The 20,754-nt window shown below is 43.7% G+C and overlaps 2 protein-coding genes across 6 annotated transcripts; both read left to right on the forward strand.

The window, feature by feature from the left end:
- Positions 1–2,162: 2,162 nt before the first annotated feature.
- Positions 2,163–9,615, forward strand: LOC124008260 (sentrin-specific protease 2-like). 4 transcript variants are annotated; one of them, XM_046319406.1, is made up of 16 exons: positions 2,163–2,544; positions 4,179–4,240; positions 4,320–4,429; positions 4,594–4,663; positions 4,816–4,897; positions 5,007–5,187; positions 5,286–5,392; positions 5,486–5,571; positions 5,660–5,787; positions 5,887–6,009; positions 6,108–6,239; positions 6,366–6,572; positions 7,519–7,598; positions 7,728–7,812; positions 8,033–8,128; positions 8,219–9,615. In XM_046319406.1, the coding sequence occupies exons 1-16, from the start codon at positions 2,468–2,470 to the stop codon at positions 8,297–8,299; spliced, it is 1,707 nt and encodes a 568-aa protein (XP_046175362.1). In that variant the 5' UTR covers positions 2,163–2,467; the 3' UTR covers positions 8,300–9,615. The 4 variants fall into 4 exon arrangements, with proteins under 4 accessions (XP_046175362.1, XP_046175360.1, XP_046175361.1 ...); XM_046319404.1 differs by lacking the exon at positions 2,163–2,544 and adding an exon at positions 3,203–3,803; XM_046319405.1 differs by lacking the exon at positions 2,163–2,544 and adding an exon at positions 3,203–3,803 and having other exon boundaries at positions 5,890–6,009.
- A 198-nt stretch (positions 9,616–9,813) lies between these two features.
- LOC124008731 lies at positions 9,814–15,925 on the forward strand. Of its 2 annotated transcripts, XM_046320251.1 has the most exons (8): positions 9,815–10,228; positions 10,380–11,225; positions 11,376–11,575; positions 11,993–12,272; positions 12,401–12,519; positions 12,696–12,743; positions 12,838–12,927; positions 13,082–15,925. In XM_046320251.1, the coding sequence occupies exons 2-8, from the start codon at positions 10,401–10,403 to the stop codon at positions 15,252–15,254; spliced, it is 3,735 nt and encodes a 1,244-aa protein (XP_046176207.1). In that variant the 5' UTR covers positions 9,815–10,228; positions 10,380–10,400; the 3' UTR covers positions 15,255–15,925. The 2 variants fall into 2 exon arrangements, with proteins under 2 accessions (XP_046176208.1, XP_046176207.1); XM_046320252.1 differs by lacking the exon at positions 13,082–15,925 and having other exon boundaries at positions 9,814–11,225; positions 12,838–12,946.
- The last annotated feature ends 4,829 nt before the right edge of the window (positions 15,926–20,754 follow it).

The following is a 20,754-nucleotide window of genomic DNA, read 5'->3' on the forward strand; positions in this document are numbered from 1 at the left end:
CTGGTTCATCTGGGGCTTTAAATCACTGAGATGCCCATTAAATGATGTAATCGTTTGGGGGACACAAGGTAGGAGGTACCAGCTGACCACCAGTTCCACACTCTACTAACTAATGACCACGTTTACATGAGCACAGTTTTCCCAATAGTAGCTCCTATCCCGCTTAAGGTCTTACTCGTATAAACTGTTTACATGCACCTTTGATATCCTGCTCACGATTAACCCTGTATACATGAATAAGCAGAATCTTCCTCATTTTAAATTCATATGGGTTAAATAGAATAGTAACTGAAATCTGGACACTGACTGCATATAACCTCTCACATACCATAATATATAAACTCCTGCAGAATTATGCATGTCTTGCAGTAAAATGGCAGAACAAATGTTACATTTGCCTCGGGAACAGAAGAGAACTATACTGAACTAAAATATAAATGCCACATGTAAAGTGTTTGTCCCATGTTTCATGAATAAAAGATCCTAGAAATGTTCCATACAGTGTATTTTTCCTGAATTCAGTGCACAAATTTGTGTACATCCCTGTTAGTGAGCATTTCTCCTTTGCCAAGATAGTCCATCCACATGACAGGGGTGACACTAGTGCACCTTGTGCTTAGGAAAATAAAAGGCCACTCTAAAATTAGCAGTTTTGACACAAACTGCCACAGATGTCTCAAGTTTTGATGGAGCGTGCAGTTGGCATGCTGACTGCAGGAATGTCCCCCAGCTCTGTTGCCAAAGAACTCAAAATTAACATAAGCCTCCAATTTAGCAGTGGGTCCAACTGACCTCATAACCGCAGACCACGTGTAACCATACCAGCCCAGGACCCCCACATCAGGCTTCTTCACCTACGGGATTGTCTGAGATCAGCCACCCGGACAGCTGATGAAACTAAGTTTGCACAACCAAACCATTTCTGCACAAACTGTTAGAGGCGTCTAAGGGAAGCGCATCTGTGTGCTCGTCCTCCTCACCAGGGTCTTGAACTGACTGCAGTTCAGCGTTGTACCTGATTTCAGTGGGCAAATACTCAACTTCAAAGGCCACTAGCACATTGGAGAAGTGTGCTATTCACACATGAATCCCGGTTTCAACTGTACCGGGCAGATGACAGACAGCGTGTATGGTGTTGTGTGGGCGAGCAGTTTGCAGATGTCAACATTGTGAACAGAGTGCCCCATGGTGGCGGTGGGGTTATGGTATGGGCAGACATAAGCTACAGACAATAAACACAATTGCATTTTATGTTGTCAATTTGAATGACCCATTGTCGTGCCATTCATCTGCCGCAATCCTAACCTTTCAGCATTATAATGCACTGGCCCATGCCGCAAGGATCTGTACACAATTTCCTGAAAAATGTCCCAGTTCTTCCATGGCCTGCATACTTACTAGACATGTCACCCATTGAGCATGTTTGGAATGCTCTGGATCGATGTGTACAACAGCGTGTTCTAGTTCCCGCCAATATCCAGCAACTTGCAATGCCATTGAAGAGGAGTGGGACAAGATTCCACATGCCATAATCAACAGCCGGATCAACTCTATGTGAAGAAGAGTTGCATGAGGCAAATGGTGGTTGCACCTGATACTGACAGTTTTTTTTATCCACCCCCCTACCGTTTTTTAAGGTATCTGTGACCAACAGATGAATATCTGTATTCCCAGTCATGTGAAATCCATAGATGAGGGCCTAATGAATGTATTTCAATTGACTGGTTTCCTTATATGAACAGTTACTCGGTAAAATATTTTGAACGTGTTGCATGTTGCGTTTATATTTTTGTTCAGTGTATGTCTTTCTTTCACCATATCTTGAGAAAATGCCAATGTGTTATCTTCGACACTGTTTTGCTAGCAGTGTTTAAACCACATCAAATATGGTTCCAAAACGTACTGAAGTCTTCTCAGAAACGTGTTTCATCAGCATTTAATTTTCTTAAACCCGGTCAAATTGATGCCATTTGGAGACTTTGCACAGGACCAACCATTCCCCCCTTGTTTTGTTATTGTGTTCTCGTGTTCCTAAACGAAACCCGCCCACTTCGGCGACAAGCTGAAAATCGTGTTCTGTCCTCTTGAAACGACCGGAGATGCCTCAGAGGCGGAGCAACCATATTTCGATCCCCGGCCGCGGCATACAAAGCGCCACACGACATGCAGGCCGATCTAGGCAACACTCGTTAATTAGTTGAGGTCCAACCAATAGGCTTCTTAAATTGTACATACAATTTATATACTAATTTCTATCCAAAGTTAGCATCATCTGTATCAGTTAATTCTATCCAGAACTTGAATTCGAGATGAGGAACCATATTATAAATGGTGTTAATCCATCTGTTTTTCGGGCCTGTCTCAAACATTCCAGGGGAGAATTTATCTTGAGTATCCAGTGTCACTTCCGACACTGCTTCGAGTGCTTTAGGTACTATTGTCCTTGAGTAGAATCTGTCTCCCATCCATGTCTGACTTGTCTGCAGGTTTCACAGGGTTGACTCTGCCTGGGGAGTCGCTGTGTCACCAAAATCAAACACACAGGTATTTATGGGTCTCCGGGTCCCTTCTTTAGTCGGGAAAGCAGCGTTTGGTTACAACAGTACTTTAATGGTGTTAACTAGATAAATGCATTCATCCTATCGATGTAAGACATTAGTCTGGCGATCACTACTGTATTTAGTCTTCTCGGGCAACAAGTTATGACAGAAGAGAGACGCTGCATGTATAACTATAGTTGACAAACAAATGGCCACACCAAATGTTGGAAATTATAATATGCCTACCAAATGTTGGAAATTATAATATGCCTACCAAATGTTGGAAATTATAATATGCCTACCAAATGTTGGAAATTATAATATGCCTACCAAATGTTGGAAATTATAATATGCCTACCAAATGTTGGAAATTATAATATCCCTACCAAATGTTGGAAATTATAATATGCCCTACCAAATGTTGGAAATTATAATATCCCTACCAAATGTTGGAAATTATAATATGCCTACCAAATGTCGGAAATTATAAGCATAAATGTGTAAATTATGGGTGAAACTAGCCAGTAAGCTTTACAGTTCAGTACAGAGTATCAGCGAAATAAATTGTTATAGTGACTCGAACTGCACAGGTAGCCTAGTTTTTGAAGTGATTTGTTTGACAATCCAACGGAAACATATTCACACAACACCCATGATATGCAAAACAGAGCCCTGGCAGGCCTTTTCACGGGCTAAGATGTTTTACATGCCACAGTACCAGTCTAATTCCGCGTTCAAATACTAGTCGGAACTAGAAAACTGTTCGCTAACTGGTTGTATTTTTACAAGCGCCGATGTCAACCGCTTAGCAAGTCATACATTTCAGAGTTTACTAGTGGCAACTAGTACGGGAAATCGGAATAAGATTAGCATATCCAAGTACGAGGAAGTCTGACGTTTTACCCCTACGGTTTACGGTCTTCACGTTTGTGTACATTCACTTCAGTCATTTCAACACGAAGCTAAATGCTAGGCTAAGTGTGCTAGATAGAAGGCGAATGGTGGTTTGGCGCAGGTAGAACATTCGTGCCCACTGAGTTTGCATTTTAAACCGCAGTTAGTCCTGGCCCGACCGTACGAGGAAGTTTCCATTCTCTCGTATCTGTCTGTGATGTACGGATGGGTAGTTGACGGACTATCGTCGCTCTTCGAGCCCATAACCGGGCAAAATCATTCCGGTTGGCCTGGTTTGAACGTTTGCGGGGAGAGGGACTCGCAACGGCAGGATAGCAACGCCAGGCCAACCAAAAGGAACTACCAGAGGTCGGTGACTGGCACATGTACTGTCTTTGGTGCTAGTGTGCTCTGTGTAGCTGTTTATGTAACGCGTTAGTAAGCTAGCTGGCAAACGCTAGCCAGTCAACTAGCTAACAGCTAGTTTAACATTTAAACACTTGTCACCCAAGCTCGCTAACCTAGCTAGCTAATTATTAGCAACAATTGCCATTAATTCCAGTTGGTGTTAGCTGCTTGTTTCAAAAATAAATAAGGCGAGCTAACGCTTTCCTCGCGCCACTTACCAGACATTAGCTAACTATTTCCTAACCTACCAAATAGCAAGGTACTGTAGAAAAAACGAACTGTAGCTAACAAATGTAACTACTACCTGGCTAGTTACGTGTTTACATTCTGTTACAGCGTTCATGTTTCAGAAAATGTTAGCCAGAGTGAACCAGTGGCGATCAAGAGAAGGAGAAAAGGTATGGTAACCTATTACCAATAACTTTTAGCCATTGTTCTTATAATTCATGTGTGTTGTACTCTCTCATATTGTCATAGACATCATTAGTTTTGTGAAGAAGACTGTAGCAGGGGTGGCTGGGCTGCTGAGACTGAGGGACCCACTGTCTCCTGCCAGTGAGAGAAACGGAAGGTACACAGCAAGCCAGGTATGAATGTGTACCTGTGGTGCGTTCTAGTACAGTACACAACACACTCATAAACCACTGCTCTGACTGAAAGACGAATACCAGTACATAAACTTTAAAATGTTTGTGCAATAGCTGCACAATATTCACATCGGACTATGTCCTAAATCACTCCTATTATGTAGGGCCCCGTGGGCCTGATGGGAATAGATGAACTCCACACCTCATGGATGAGCAGCTCTGATTGGAAAATGGGTGAGTAACGAGGGCTCTGATTGTTTGACTGATAAGGAAGGAGGACAGCTGTGTTGTACATTACAACATCATGGTATATAATATGTGTAACAGCAGAGGGGACAGGTCAAGTGGTTGCTTCAACTTGTTTATCCCTCTTTCCTTGTCTCCAGAGAAACCAACGGTAGGAGGACAGAGGGAGAGAGGGGGGCTGGGCCTCCTCCAGGGAGCCTCTCCCCCTCTGAGGAAACACACGTAGGTATCTTCTGTCTACTGCATACTTTCAGTTCTGGGGCTTTAACACAAAGGTTCTACATATGTGGGATGTTTCTCCTGTAAGCGTTGTTCTCGGTCTTGTTTTCAGTGGCTTAGTGCTGGGTCCAGGGAACCCAGACAGAGGGAGAGATGGAGACAAGCCCCAGAGATGCTCCCTCCAGCTCCTTCCCAGTCGGCCTACCCAGGGGATGGGGGTTGGGACAAGACCCCCCAGCTCAGACCTGCCCACCCCAAACCGCTCACACAGACAGTGCTTGGCAGTGGAGGAGGTGAGTTTGAAATGAAAATCAACCCTGTGATTGATCCTGGTTTTTATTAAATGCCACGCCAGGTATGTCAGTAGTTGTCAGGTTTGTTCTGTTTCCAGGCTCTGAAGGAGAGTGATAAGGAACACTACAGACGGCTACTGGAGATGGTGTCCGATAAATACAGCAAGAGCCAACCGCTGCCCTTCACCCGCACCAAACCCCAGGGGTGAGTGGTGATTGAGTGTGAGATTATAGTTTTCATTCCAGTGATTCTGTTAGCTAGTTTTTACAAACCTCTGTTTTCTTTGCTACCTCAAAGGGAAACATTTACACAAGATGGACATAGAATGGCCATTTTGGGAAGAACCTATGATTCTGTGACCCCAAAGACAGGACCCTTCAGAGGTAGACTACTATCACAGCCTCTCTCACCCCTCTTCTCATGTATTGGAAGAAGTTGTCCTAGGCTAATGTTTTCTCCTTCTATCTGCAGACAACCCCAGTGTGTATATGTGGAGAGATGCATCCTCAGCCAAACAAACCAGAGACATGAGAGGAGAGTTGTGGCTCAGTAAGCCTCTCAGCGCAGCTTTGGATACACAACTTGCCAGCAATGCAACGGTAGGACACACACTTATGAACTGTAGTAAGGGTGCTAGGAAGAGTCATAAGGCTTCTATGAAGCATCATAAGGTTGTTAAAAAGTCTCTCTCCCACCAGCAGAAGCAGCCAGAGCTGGATCTCTCTGCAGAGGTGGCAGCAAGACTCAACCTGGTTGACAGAGAGACACCAACACACACTGACACACTCAACAGCACTAAGGAGCTCCCCAGGTTCAGCAAGGTGAGTTAATGGTATGTCTGTAGTGTGTTGACATATGAGTGTAGGTATTCTATGGGTCTGTTTTCATTCTGTTTATTTCAAACTGTGTGTGTGTTTAGGAGATGGCTGTGGAGGTGAGTCGTGCCCTGTCTCAGAGGGATCCTAACCTGGTCCTGAGCTCAGCCTTCAAGCTATGCATCACACAGAGAGACCTGGCTTCCCTACAGGAAGGGAGCTGGCTCAATGATGAGGTGTGTATGGTTGTTGGCTGTTAAGTTTGAGGTTGTTGGTGTGAGGGTGTGTGCCTGCATGTGAGAGAAAGAGAAGGATAGATGTGTGTGTGTGTCTAACAAAATAACTCTCCCTCTGTGTCTCAGGTGATTAACTTCTACCTGTCCCTAGTGATGACTCGTAGCAGTAGTGCAGGGCAAGGGCTGAAGGTCTACTCCTTCAGTACATTCTTCTTCCCCAAACTACATGGAGGGGGGCACGCCGCCGTGAAGCGATGGACCAAAGCTGTGGACCTCTTCCAGTATGACATCATCCTGGTTCCGCTGCACCTGGGAGTCCACTGGTCACTGGCTGTAAATCTCCCCAGATTGACGGGGCTTCATTCACTTTAGAATAGTGGTCACCAACCGGTCGATCACAGCCGACCTGTCAATCACCAAACATTTCTGCACTTGATTCGGCAGCCCTAGTGCTGAGAAGGCTGTGTTCACATTTTGAACCATTTAATGTGTTTGAAGGTAGATCTCCGCTTACTGGGCAGGCCCATAGAGCAAATCAAGTGCACCCCTATAGGCAATGTTGCCTCTGAGCTGCACGCTGAAATATCAGCCTGCGCAGAGAAGCACGAGATTGAACTTCACTCAACTTTCTAGAGTTTATACTATCAACGTTTCCCTTTACTGTGGGAATTGTGATTGAATCAATGCAATACTAGCCACTTTCAATGCAACATACTGAATTAAAACAAACTATGCAAGTGATTTTGTAGGCAGAACGCGTTGAGTAGGATTCTATTGCATTGACACGCACGACTCCGCCCATACGCTACACAGACTGGTGCGGCATAACCAATCAGCAATGCAGCAGGCCTATTTGCAAATAGACCATTGCCATATATGGATCTGTGCCGTTCCCTTTGAACTGGACTGTGTTTACAGCATGAGAGGTCGTGAGTAGATCCGCTTGTTTTGAAGCAAACGTTTGAAATGTCTGAAGAACATTGGCAGAGCAATTCAAGCATAGCCAATATGCAGTGATGGTGTGTTGGGCCTATAGCATACTTTAGCACAACCCTCATTGCTACATAATTGTTTTTAGTTGGTTAATGTTGCATAAGCTAATGTTTTTTAAAGTTATGTTAAAAATAAAACAAATCTGAGCGGTAGATCTAGTCTTGCATTTTGACTCAAAGTGATCGTGATTCAAAAAAGGTTGGTGACCACTGCTTTAGAAAGTCCACTGGTCCTTCTCTGTGGTTATTTGTAGATACCTGTGGACTTTGTTTATTTCTTTCTCTAGGTGATAAACTTTAACTCCAGGACTGTGAGGTCCTATGACTCTATGGGACAGAGACATGACGACATCTGCAGCCTCTTACTGTGAGTCCTCAGTCCCCTTCCAGTAATCATTTGGTTTGACAAAAGTACCTGTAATCTGATGACCATCTTTTTTTGTCATTTCATTCTGTAATCCTGTTACATGTATTTGGTTCGTCCAACCCTGTCCAGGCTGTACCTGAGAGAGGAGCACAAGGCCAGGAAGGACCAAGATCTGGATGCGTGCAAGTGGACAGTGGGCAGCTTGAGGGCCAGCGTAAATTACCCAGACAGAAATGCATAGCTAATCTTTGTTGTTCTTATTTTGTCTTGAATGTATACAGTGTGTCTAGGGCTGTCAGAAATATTATCCGTTCTCTAGTGATTTGCTTTTCACCAGGATCCGTGTGTGTGTGTGTGTGTGTGTGTGTGTGTGTGTGTGTGTGTGTGTGTGTGTGTGTGTGTGTGTGTGTGTGTGTGTGTGTGTGTGTGTGTAGGAGATCCCTCAGCAGAAGAATGGCAGTGACTGTGGAGTGTTTGCCTGTAAATATGCTGACTACATCGCCCAGGGGTGGCCCCTCACCTTCCGACAGGTACATAGGTCGTCGTAGGCTATCATACTCACTCGGTGTACACTCGTACAATCTCTTTTTCACTCACACACTGTCTCTCACTCTCCTCAGTGTCACATGCCGCTGTTCAGGAAACTGATGATCTGGGAGATTCTCAACCAGAGGCTTCTGGAGGACTACACAACTACATAAAAAGAAATTACAGCTGCAAAACAACCATTACAACAGAAATGATAACAAACAACGACAACAGGCATGACTACTACACAGCCTCCGGACAACTACAGCGAACAGCTAAGCACAAAAGCAATAAATAAAAATTAAGGACATAAAGGACCAAAGCTATGGACCACAGTATGACCTCTTACCCTCTATCAGTGGGTAGAAGTGCAGTCCTTGTAGTGAAGATAGGGTGGATGTTCTCCGAAGCATAGAGGTTACAAAGGAATGTTTTGGAATTGATTGTGTGTTCAGATACATCCTGAAGTGCCTTGGACTCCAGAGAGCGTCTCTGTCATACTTCTAGAAAACACTAAATGGGGAATCAGTTAGACACTTGAAAATCCCTGCTGTCGTTGATGCGAACTTAAATTTAAAACAAGCTTTCTGTGTGAAACCAGAGTGTTTGTTAATGTTGTGTGTGTATATTTATATATGTCTATATTAGGTACTTTATTTTTATGACTAGTAGAAAGTGGAGTGACAACTGAGGCATGAGTGTAATTGAATGTCTTAATTTATGGTTGAATCATCATCGAAGGCAGACAGAAGAGTGCTGCATGTGTGTGTACTATATTTATGTAAATAGATATTTTTTTGACTGAAAAGTTTGTGTGCGTAGCTGCTTTAATTTTGTCTGGACTGGAAGAGAGACCGGTGTGTGAGGTGCGCCATCTCAAGCAGAGCAGGACACCATCTTAATCCCTCACCACCACTAACAGATATGGACAAATAATTTAAATGTGTAACAAAGTTTATTTATTTGATGCGGAAGGCTTTTCTTTTATGGCATGTATATAATTTAATCCAGCAGTAACAGCATCTGTGTAGACGTTTTTTGTCATGAATTTCTATTGAAATACAGTTCTATTGGATTGTATGTGTTTTCGTTTAAAGGCATGTAGAGAAGAATTTCTAATGAGTCTGTACTGCTTTAGCTTGGGTTGGCCTCTGAAATGGCTCCCTATGACTCAAAGTGGTGCACTATATAGGGTTTCATTTCCACTAGGCCCTTGGCCTATAAAGCTGTATGTGCTTTAGCTTACACTCCTGTAGTGTTCAGTGTGATGGTAACCCTGTAGCTAACATGTCTGGGACGGCAAAGGAAGCTGAGTTGGCTAAAGCGCGTACAGATCTGGGACCAGGCTAGTACTGCTTATGCACGGGTCATTACACTGCGTATTACATTGTGTGTATTTCTGCTGCAATTATTTGTGTGTGCATAGAGCTGTGCTGACAACCTCAGTCATATTTTTGTATGTAATAAAGGTCAGAAGGAAAGAAATGGATCAGCTTGTGTTTTTGACTAATCACTGTCAAATGTAAATTATGAGTGTGAATGGCATGTAATGTTTTGGTGTGTGTATATATATCCTTTATTTATGGAGGATGTATACAAGAGCTATGTTTTATTATACTCCAAGCCTAAAGGCGGCAGTATTGTGACTGGGCGTCTAGTCAACCATCTTTTTTTTGTAGGAAGGAGAAGCCCAGCGCATGCGTGACTGCACAAAAACGGACCATCGAAACACATTGACTTCTACGCTATATTACTTTCAAGAGTTATCCTACCTTAAGTAGTTTGAAATGTAATGTATTTGCCTTAATCTATGTTTGATATACCTTATAAAAGGCCGTATTTGTGTGATCGCTAGTGCAAATTCGTTGTTCTTCTGTGGTACTGTAGATTGTTGGCAATATTTCGCATGTAGCTGGCGGGAAGTGAAAATGTTATCATATATCTCCCTTTACGATATTTCCATCAATTAGCCACTGGAAGGTGTTTTTTTAACCAGGGCGTTCTGCACTTAATGTTTTTGAAAATCACGGTCGATTAATGTGAGGAAAGTACTTATACCGGGGCTTTTTCTGGATGGTAGCGTCCCACTGGAAGGATCCGCTGTGAGTCTGCGTTGTTTCTCAAACCATACATACATTTTATCTGCTCCCCCACAGGAGAATTGTATGTTTAACAATTGCAATGTGAGTTTTATTAATAGGTTACCAGTCTTCGATTAACAACGATCAGCTCCTTTTTTTGACCCCTTTGAAGCGCTCTGACATTTCCACCACAATGTCTCAGTCAGAGACGTGTTGCATTTGTGGGGTGAGGTTTGTGAGGGGGCCCAAGGGTTACAACAGGAGGAAAGTCACCACGCTGACCAGCCCCAAGACCTTCCAGCTAGTCTTTGACATCACTCCTGATGACTCATCCTTCCTCTGCTGGGTCTGTCTGGGTGTGCTCAGAAGGAAAACCAAGCAGGATGGGAAGCTTTGGACTTGGTCAGATTTGCCAACAAAAGTTGGCAGACCTCAAAAGCCCCGTGCCAAAATACCATGCTCATCCACAACTTTACCCAATCAAACTCCAATTATAACCAACCCATCCTCTTTATCCATAGAAGAGTGCATTGCTTCTAAAAAAAACAAACGAAGGACAGTTCGTCAGTGGGACGGGGAAAAATGGACCACCTTGACTTCTTGTTCCCCAGAATCCCATTCAACAACCATCAGACGACCTCCAACGCACATAGCCCCAACCACACACTCTTCAACACCATCAAAACAAGTAAATTCCTCAGCATTATCAAGTCAAACTTCAAATCAGATCAGTTCCCTGTTCTCCTTTGGAGAGAGGACAACAAAAAGACATCCGGAGGCTCCCCAATCTACAACACACTCCACACTCCTGTCTCCGGTCCCCGTTGACGAAGGTATAAGGCCCAAGAAGAAGAAGCTCCCTTTCTCCAAGACTAAGCAGAGCTATGGGTTTGGACCTCATGCCAAGGCCCTGTATTATATGAACAGCCACCAGCACCTGAAGGCCTTCAGGTCCTTGATGAAGACCAAAGCTAGAGAAGCCATGACCCTTTTCCTCGCCGAGGTCATCGCCCAGGAGGTAATTGTTGTCTTAACATAATTAATTTAAATAATGTATTTGTTTATAGGCTACCTGCAGTTTATGGCTCATCAGGTGTGAGTGTGTCGTTGTTTGACGATAGATGTGTTTGGCAAAGAAATGTATGTGTCCATCTGTCTGATTTACCAGAGTAAGGTATTGATGAAGGACCAACGTGGGCCGTTGCGTCAGCCGCTGACTGAGGCGAGTGTGAGTGGGTTTTCCTGGGACACGGTTCTAGCGTGGGGGGAAGAAAAGGCCCCTATGACCCTGGCCTGTCTTAGAGCAATGTTCCCCAAACCCAACACCATCAGGACACGGGTTATGATGGGAGCAAGGAAAACAAAACGGTGAGATGATCAAAGTATTTATGATCAAAGTATTCCAGATGATCAAAGTATTTATGATCAAAGTATTCCAAAGTATTTATGATCAAAGTATTCCAAATGATTAAAGTATTCCAGATGATCAAAGTATTTATGATCAAAGTATTCCAAATGATTAAAGTATTCCAGATGATCAAAGTATTTATGATCAAAGTATTCCAGATGATCAAAGTATTTGTATGGTATGGGGGTCACAACAATTAACTGGCTTTTATTAAAATATTTACATTTAAAATTCTGTTTTGTACTTGAACTCAACCCTGGTAAATGGAGGGAAAAACAGATTCCACAGGGCTGAATTATGTGACTGCTGTTCATTATTGACTTGCTCTCTGTGTGCATGAAAGGTTATAACATGTTCTCCGTTGATATCTTTTGAAGCCCGAGGACAGAAGAGGAGGCAGGTGATGTCGTCAGCCAGAGGGCGGGGCTTATCTTGGCCATCGTCCTCTACACCTCCATGCAGAAGTGCAACTTCATCCAGGCCTCTCTGGGGATTGAGTTCTGGAAACAGGGCTGTCCTCTCAGCGTGTTCAAAGCCCTCAGTGCCCTGGGGGTGTGTCCCAGTGCTGCCTCCACCAGGAGACACGCAGAGAGGCTGATAACCGGCTTTGATCCACCTCAGCAGGACCGGACAGAGGGGGTGGAGGAGGAGCCTGGGGTAAGTTTTACTCCCTCAGGAGAAAAAGTGTTATGTTTGTTTACTTATGTATGTATTAAATGAGATTTGAAAATAATTTCCCCTTGATTTGTTCTGGTGTGGTTCTAATTCATTTGCGGTCCCTGCAGGACTCCTTTTGTAGATCTGAGGATGAGAGTCAGACTCTGAGTTGTTCTGAAGAGTATCCCAGTTCCTCCCCAACCCACTCTCTGAACTGGTTCTCGGACCAATCCCACTCCAGAGACGGGTAAGAACTATTTCCTGGAGGGAGGGGCTTCTGGTAGTGTAGTTGCTAAAAATTAGCAGCCCGTAGCTACACTTTTGGTAACCACAAAGTCTGTCCATAAAACTACCTCGCACAGAAAGGTGGGATTAACTGGAGCTAATTATGTGATTCTCATCTATTTATCTATGTGCCCTCAGGTCCTCGTCCGATCGGAGTTCCAGACCTGACTCCAGATCTCGCTCCAGGTGAGAGTCTGTGTTTTTTTTATGTGCTTGTGTTATGATGATGATCCCTATCTCCTTGTGCTCCCTGACCTTTGCCCTCTTGTGTCCACTGCAGGAGCGACGACTACCAAGGCCCTACTCAGAGACCTGACTCCCGGGAGTACCAGAATCTGATCAAAGAACATGGTTACCACAAAGTCCAGAAGTAAGTTATAGAGAGGTGATCCTCTACGGAGCTGTAGCAATCAAACTGAATTTTGGTTGAGGACCTGTGTATACAGGTTTTCACTTCAACCATTTGCTCTTATCTCAAGGCAGAAACCTACTAGTATCTTCCTGTCCCTCTCATGCCTTCACAGACCTACATTGAGTCGATGGATGAAGAACAGTGAGGACAACAGGGAGGCAAAGGAAAAACCTGTTCAAAATCTCAAGAGAAGGAAGATGACGATAAGGAAACCTGCTCAATCGCCTCCAGTAGTAAACGCAACTGGCGCGCACCGGTCAGACACGGAGACTTCTCATATAAGTAAGGTAAACATGGAAGTCATTGAAACGTCTCAAGTAGTCAACACACACGTGGAAGTCATTGAAACGTCTCAAGTAGACAACACACACGTGGAAGTCGTTGAAACGTCTCAAGTAGACAACACACACGTGGAAGTCGTTGAAACGTCTCAAGCAGACAACACACACATGGAACCCGTTCAACTCAGCGACAAGAAACCTGCTCATATAAGTGAAACAAATGTACAACTTGCTCAAATGTCGGAAATGAGCGAGACAAACATGGAACAAATTAAAATGCCCAAAAGAGGCAGGCCAAGGAAGGAACTTGCTCAAATGTCTGTAATGAGCGAGACAGTCATGGAACAAATGAAGATTCCTAAAAGAGGCAGGCCAAGAAAGGAACTTGCTCAAATGTCTGTAATGAGCGAGACAAACATGGAACAAATTATAATGCCCAAAAGAGGCAGGCCAAGGAAGGAACTTGTTCAAGTAAGTAAAACAAACATAGAACACACTCAAACTCCACAAATAACCGACACACACTTGGAACCTGTTCACAAGCTCAGAAGTCCAAGGAAGAAACCTGTCCAAACGCCTCAGGTAACTGACACACAAAACAAACCCATTCAAGTAACCAATACAGATATTAAACTTGCTGAGACAAACAAAGAATCAGTTGTACAGGCCAAGAATGGGAGGCCAAAGAAGGGATTTGTTCAAATTCCACATTTAACCGACACTTGCATGGAACCCATTCCGGTAAGCGAGGTAAATACGGACACCACTTTAATGCCCAGTAACATGAAGAGACCCAGACGAGTTCCCCAAGTATCCGGCACAAACCAGGAATTAACTCAAATGCCCAAAATGAACAAGGAATCCTGCAAAATGCTTCCAAAAATGGACACACGCATGGCACCTGCTGTAACATCTAAAAGAGGGCGGACAAGGAAGGGACCAATTGAAATGTCTCACGAAACCGACTTAGACACAGAAGCCGGTCTAATGCCTCAAGCTGGTGAAATGAATCAGCAACGTGTCGAAGGACGGGAAATACATCAAAAACCCGCTGGACCCCAAAAACTCACTGGAAAGGCTAAAGTAAATCAGAGAAATAAAGCACCTGCAAAGACACCTGAAGAACCAGATCAAATGGAATTGATTTCAAAGCGCAAAAGAGGCAGGCCAAGGAAAGAACTTGCTCAAGTGATCAACACAAGCAAGGAAACCCCTTCAATGCATAAAATAAGCAAAACAGGCAAAGAACCTGCTCTTACCCGGGAGATAAAAATTATTGTCAATAGGATGGAAAGCTGTAGTGCTGCTGAAATGCCCCAAATACGTGAGATGAACAATGAACCTATTCAAGTAAGTGTGGAAAACTTTGAACCTGTTCAAAGACTGAGTGGGAAGTCAATGGAGGGACTCGTTCAAATGCCTCAAGTAAGCTGCACGGACATGGAATCTGGTAAGTTAGGCAGGACCATCATAGAAACCACTTCAACTGCAAAAAGGACTGACAAAGAATCCGTTCAAAGGCCTCAAGCAAACGAAACAAAAGCAGAACTTGCTCAAACGTCTCAGATAATGGAAACGATACAGGAACACATTCAAGTAACCAACACAGACAAGGAAACTGCTTCCGTGCCCAAAAGAAGCTGCACAGACAAGGAAACTGCTTCCGTGCCCAAAAGAAGCTGCACAGACATGGAACTTGCTAAAAGGTACAAAATGAGTGACTTTCAGACTCGGGTAATAAGAATAGTTGACACTAGGATGAGGGCAAACAAAGAATCTGTTTCAATTCCTCAAGTACACGACCCAAACCAGGACCCTGAACCTGCTGCAACACCTGAAATAGGAGACACAAACAAACAACCCACGCGAGTGATCAGAATAGTTGTCAACAGGAGGATACCGGCAGACGTATGTAGTCACACCCGGAAAAGCCTGGAGTGCCTGGCTGAGGTAGCGGCCAAATGTGCTCCATTAGATGTTAAATCTGCCGAAGAAGATGGATAGGTTGGTAGACGCATGTTACTTATCATTATAACAAACTTCACAACATGGCGTCTCAGGAAAGAAAATACAAATTGTGGAAGGGTATAACCCTAGCCTGAGGGGTGGGGAATAGTCTGCCTCGTCTTCTGTATTCGTTTTACTGTAATTGTACATACCAGGCCTTTGTTTTAGCAATTGTCTTCTCCACCTTGTTCATTTAATATGTACATAATCCCAGAAACCTTCGTGTTTTTGTCAGTGTCCACTGTGGATTTAGTGTTAATCTTATCCCATTTTGTATTTAGTTGTTTGGATTGTACTTCTGTGGTTGTTGACAATGTAATAAAAATAATAATAATATAATATGTATGTGTTTTGTACAAAGGGAATTACTGTAGTCTTAGTATCCATGCTCATTTCAGGGTATTTGTTTTCATTACAAATGTCATTTGACTAAAAGCAGAGACTGTAAACCAAAACAGATTTGCCCACCAATCTTTAAGATAGAAAATAAATTGTTATAAAACAACCACAGCGTTTATCTTGACTCAAGGCTTTTCCTTTCATACAGTTTTTGATGTATACATTCTTGCAATAATATCCTGTGGTAATACTTGTGATCATTTCGTGTATATTACTGTTGTCTCGTGTAAAAAATGAAGCTCACAGAATAAACAGTACAATTGTATACATGGATACCAATGCTTCATAATAAAACATATTTGAAACTAGAAAATCAACCATAGTGAGATTCAAGCCTCAGGCATAAACAACATTAGAACCAGTGGCCTGGTCCATATCCCTGGAGCTAGTCCACGGCACCATCAAGGGTAGGGGCAACTTTGTTTTTTTTTCACATATTTAAAGCTGTTCAATCAGTTATTCATTTCAAATTTTGTTAGGTTAGAAAGTGATAAGTGAAGTGTATATTGGGTAAGGTTGGAAAACAACAGTTGAAATCCAGAAGATAAATGTTGACCTTTTGGTTGCACACATCCAGATGATGCTTCGTACCATTTTGGGCAATGACGCTGTAGGCGTGATCTAGGTGTAAAAGCCTTTCCTAATATTTGACTCAGACCCTCGATCACACCTACAGCAGCATCAATCAATCCCAATGTATTTATAAAGCCCTTTTTACATCGGCCAATGTCACAAAACCCAGACTAAAACACCAAACAGCAAGCACCGTGGCTAGCAAAAACTCACTAGAAAGGCAGGAACTTAGGAAGAAACCTAGAGAGGAACCAGGCTCTGAGGGGTGGCCAGTCCTCTTCTGGCTGTGCCGGGTTGAGATTATAACAGTACGTGGCCAAGATGTTCAAATGTTCATATATAACCAGTAGGGTCAAATAATAATAATTAGAGTGGTTGTAGAGGGTACAACTGGTCAGCACCTCGGGAGTAAATGTCAGTTGGCTTTTCATAGCCGATAATTCAGAGTTTGAGACAGCAGGTGAGGTAGAGAGAGAGAGAGTGTCAAAAACAGCAGGTCCGGAACAAGGTAGCACATCCGGTGAACAGGTCAGGGTTTCATAGCCACAGGCAGAACAGTTGAAACTGGAGCAGCAGCACGACCAGGTGGACTGGGGACAGCAAGGAGTCATCAGGCCAGGTAGTCCAAGGGCTCAGATCCTCAGAGAGAATTAGAGGGACCATACTTAAATTCACACAGGACACCGGATAAGACAGTAGAAATATTCCAGATATAACAGACTGACCTTAGCCCCCCGACATATAAACTATTGCAGCATAAATACTGGAGGCTGAGACAGGAAGGGTTGGGAGACATTGTGGCCCCGTCCAACGATACCCCTGGGCAGGGCCAACCAGGCAGGATATAACCCCACCCACTTTGCCAAGGCACAGCCCCCACACCACTGAAGGGATATCAACAAACCACCAATTTACTATTCTGAGACAAGGCCGAGTACAGCTCACGAAGATCTCCCCCACAGCACGAACCTGAGGGTGGCGCCAACCCAGACAGGAAGATCACGTTAGATCTCACACCTCGTATGGACAGCATGGAAGAGCACCAGTAAACCAGTGAGTCAGCCCCATAATAGGATTAGAGGTAGAGAATTCCAGTGGAGAGGGGAACCGGCCAGGCAGAGAGACTCACATGGGTAGGCAGACCATTCCATAAAAATGTAGCTCTATAGGAGAAAGCCCTGCCTCCAGCTGTTGGTTTAGACATTCTAGGGACATTAAGGAGGCCTGCGTCTTGTGACGGTAGCGTACGTGTAGGTATGTACGGCATGACCAAATCGGAAAGATAGGTCAAGGAGCAAGACCACGTAATGCTTTGTAGGTTAGTAGTAAAACCTTGAAATCTCTTGTTCAGATATCAGTAAGTGGACTGGAGGTAGTGCATGAAAGGGATAACGAATCCAGTTGTTTGTGTCATCCGTTTCGGGAAAGTACCTGCGTAATTACGCACTCAACTCACTCATGTGCTTCACTATATGACATTTGACATTGTCCGTAAGCCTGAGTTAATTTACACACAAAAAAAGTCATACAATGATGGAAAGACATGTGTGTTGTCCTTGTTAATGCAGACAGAGAAGAGCTCCAACTTCTTAATCAAAGCATGAATTTTGTCCCGCACATTGAATATAGTTGCCAAAAGTCGCTGTAATTCAGATCATTCAAGGGAGGAAAAGCATCACCCAGAACCCAGATAGGAGAGTCGTGTGAGAAACTCGTCATCACGCAAGCGGCCAGACAAGTGAAAACTTTAAACTAGTCTCTCAATTTAAAAGAAAAACTGTCAATACTTCTCCCCTTGATAACCTGCACTTCTGTAAGATGTAAAAGCGTTACATGGTTGCTGCACATATCATTGCATATAGTGCAGAAAATACACAAGAGTTCAGGGGCCTTGCAAAGTTAACCATTTACACTATAGTGTCCAAAACGTCTTTCAAGCTGTCAGGCAGCAAGAGCCTCTCCGTGGATGCTGCAGTGTGCCCAAAGTGGCGTCGGGAGCAACTGCTTGCACGTGCGCTTACCACTCCACTATGTCTCCCTGTCAAGGCTTTTGCACCATCAGTACAGATACCAACATGAGCAGCAGCTACGTTTAGCTACATACAGATGGTTAGTGGAATTCCTGTGAGAGTAACGGTTAATGTGATTGGATGTTAATTATTTGACAAGGCTACCTGTATTTGACATTGTGTTATTTCGCTGAAGACTAGATGGTTTAATTTTATTTTTGTCAGTGAAACAAGGCTACTCAGGCGGGAGAAAAAAACTCACCCAAATGTATAGCCCCGTTAGAAAATATTAAATGGACTGTTTGAAAATGTGAATCACATTTTTATTTGGCGTACCCTCGACAGCATAGGGGGTATGCGTACCCCAGTTGGGAATACCTCATCTATGTTAAATTGAGTTCCTCAGCTAGGTGGTTAGGTGGAGGGAGTCTGGAAGGGCATCTAGGAATCTTTGGGTTGTCCGAGAATTTCTAGCACAGCGTTTGATGATCCTTTGTTGGAGTCTGAGCAGATTATTTGTTGCGATTACAAACGTAATAAAATGGTGGTCCGATAGTCCAGGATTATGAGGAAAAATATTTAAGATCCACAATATTTATTCCACGGGACAAAATGTCCAGAGTATGACTGTGGCAGTGAGTAGGTCCGGAGACATGTTGGACAAAACCCACTGAGTTGATGATGGCTCTGAAAGCCCTTTGGAGTGGGTCTGTGGACTTTTCCATGTGAATATTAAAGTCACCAAAAACTATAATATTATCTGCCATGACTACAAGGTCCGATAGGAATTCAGGGAACTCAGTGAGGAACGCGGTATACGGCCCAGGACGCCTGTAAACAGTAGCTATAAAAAGTGATCTGCATAGATTTCATGACTAGAAGCTCAAAAGATGAAAACGCAGTCATTTTTTTGGTATTGTAAATGTCAGCAACACCTCCACCTTTGCGGGATGCACAGGGGAAATGGTCACTAGTGTAACCAGGAGGGCCTCATTTAACACAGTAAATGAATCAGGCTTAAATCATGTTTCAGTCAGGCCAATCACATCAAGATTATGATTAGTTCATTAACTATAACTGCCTTGGAAGTGAGGGATCTAACATTAAGTAGCCCTATTTTGAGATGTGATATCACAATCTATTTCTATAATGACAGGAATGGAGGTCTTTATTCCAGTGAGATTGCTAAAGCGAACACCTCCATGTTTAGTTTTGCCCAACCTAAATCGAGGCACAGACAGTCTCAATAGGGATAGCTGAACGGACCACACTGACCGTGCTTGTGGCAGACTCCACTAAACTGGCAGGCTGGCTAACAGCCTGCTGCCTAGCCTGCACTCTATCTCATTGTGGAGCAAGAGGAGTTCGAGCCCTCTCTATGTTCATAGATAAGATGAGAGCACCCCTCCAGGTAGGATGGAGTTTGTCACTCCTCAACAGGCCAGGCTTGATCCTGGCTTGGGCCAATTATCTACAAATTATATATTTTGGGAGGGGCAGAAAACAGTTTTCAACCAGCGATTGAGTGTGTGATCTGTCGGTATGATCGAGGCATAAGCTCCACCCCACTGATAATTGTGCTAGAAAACAGATAGGCCGGTATTCAAGGCGTTACACAGAAAAGCAGTAAGGTTTACCAATTCCTATAGCCTTACACATTCTTCACAGAATGTTCACCAGTTTGCAACACACTAAAGTACAGGAGACATGAAGAAAGTATTGACGGACAAAAAAATTGAAAAGATGCAGTTTTATTGCTTGGAATACTGCAGACTTAAAATCATGGTACACCCATACACACAGCACTGAACTAGGGTAGAGCTTCTAGCTCTTGGCTCTTCTCCCGAACATACAGCAGGAAGAAGTTACCCCCTAACCACTGATAAAGGGTGAGATATTTTTTAATCAACCTAAAGGTTAAGGTTAGAATTGGGGGTAAGGTAATCCTAGAGCTGCATTTACCTTGGGCCCTCTCCCCTAGAACCTATCGTGCACTAAATATCACTGTACTTCAACACATCTACCCAGTAAAAAGGAGCCTGGTGATACAAAATACAGATCGATGGATTAAACAGGGTTCTCCCCAAAGAATGTAAGAGGGGTGCTGCGACACCTTGTGGTCTGGCAGCGCCACTATATAAAAAAAACAACCCAACCAAAATTTGCTAAAGATGGCAGGAAATGGGAATTACAGGTGTTTGCTGTACTCCTGGGGAGAACCCTGGATTAACGAATCGATAGCTTCTCTCAACACAACTGCAAGATTGACAGAAAGAACAGAAATCCACCAACTGAACATATTTAACTAAAATAAACAAAAAAATGACTGTTTATCATTTCCCTAACTTCCCCAAATATGCACCCCACATCTACCCCCTCCTGGCCCTAAACCCCACATCCACCCCCTGGCCCTAAACCCCACATCTACCCCCTCCTGGCCCTAAACCCCCCTCCTAGCCCTAAACCCCACATCCACCCCCCCGGCCCTAAACCCCACATCTACCCCCCTCCTAGCC

Source organism: Oncorhynchus gorbuscha, linkage group LG21 (genome assembly GCF_021184085.1).
Source record: "Oncorhynchus gorbuscha isolate QuinsamMale2020 ecotype Even-year linkage group LG21, OgorEven_v1.0, whole genome shotgun sequence".
Lineage (NCBI taxonomy): Eukaryota > Metazoa > Chordata > Actinopteri > Salmoniformes > Salmonidae > Oncorhynchus > Oncorhynchus gorbuscha.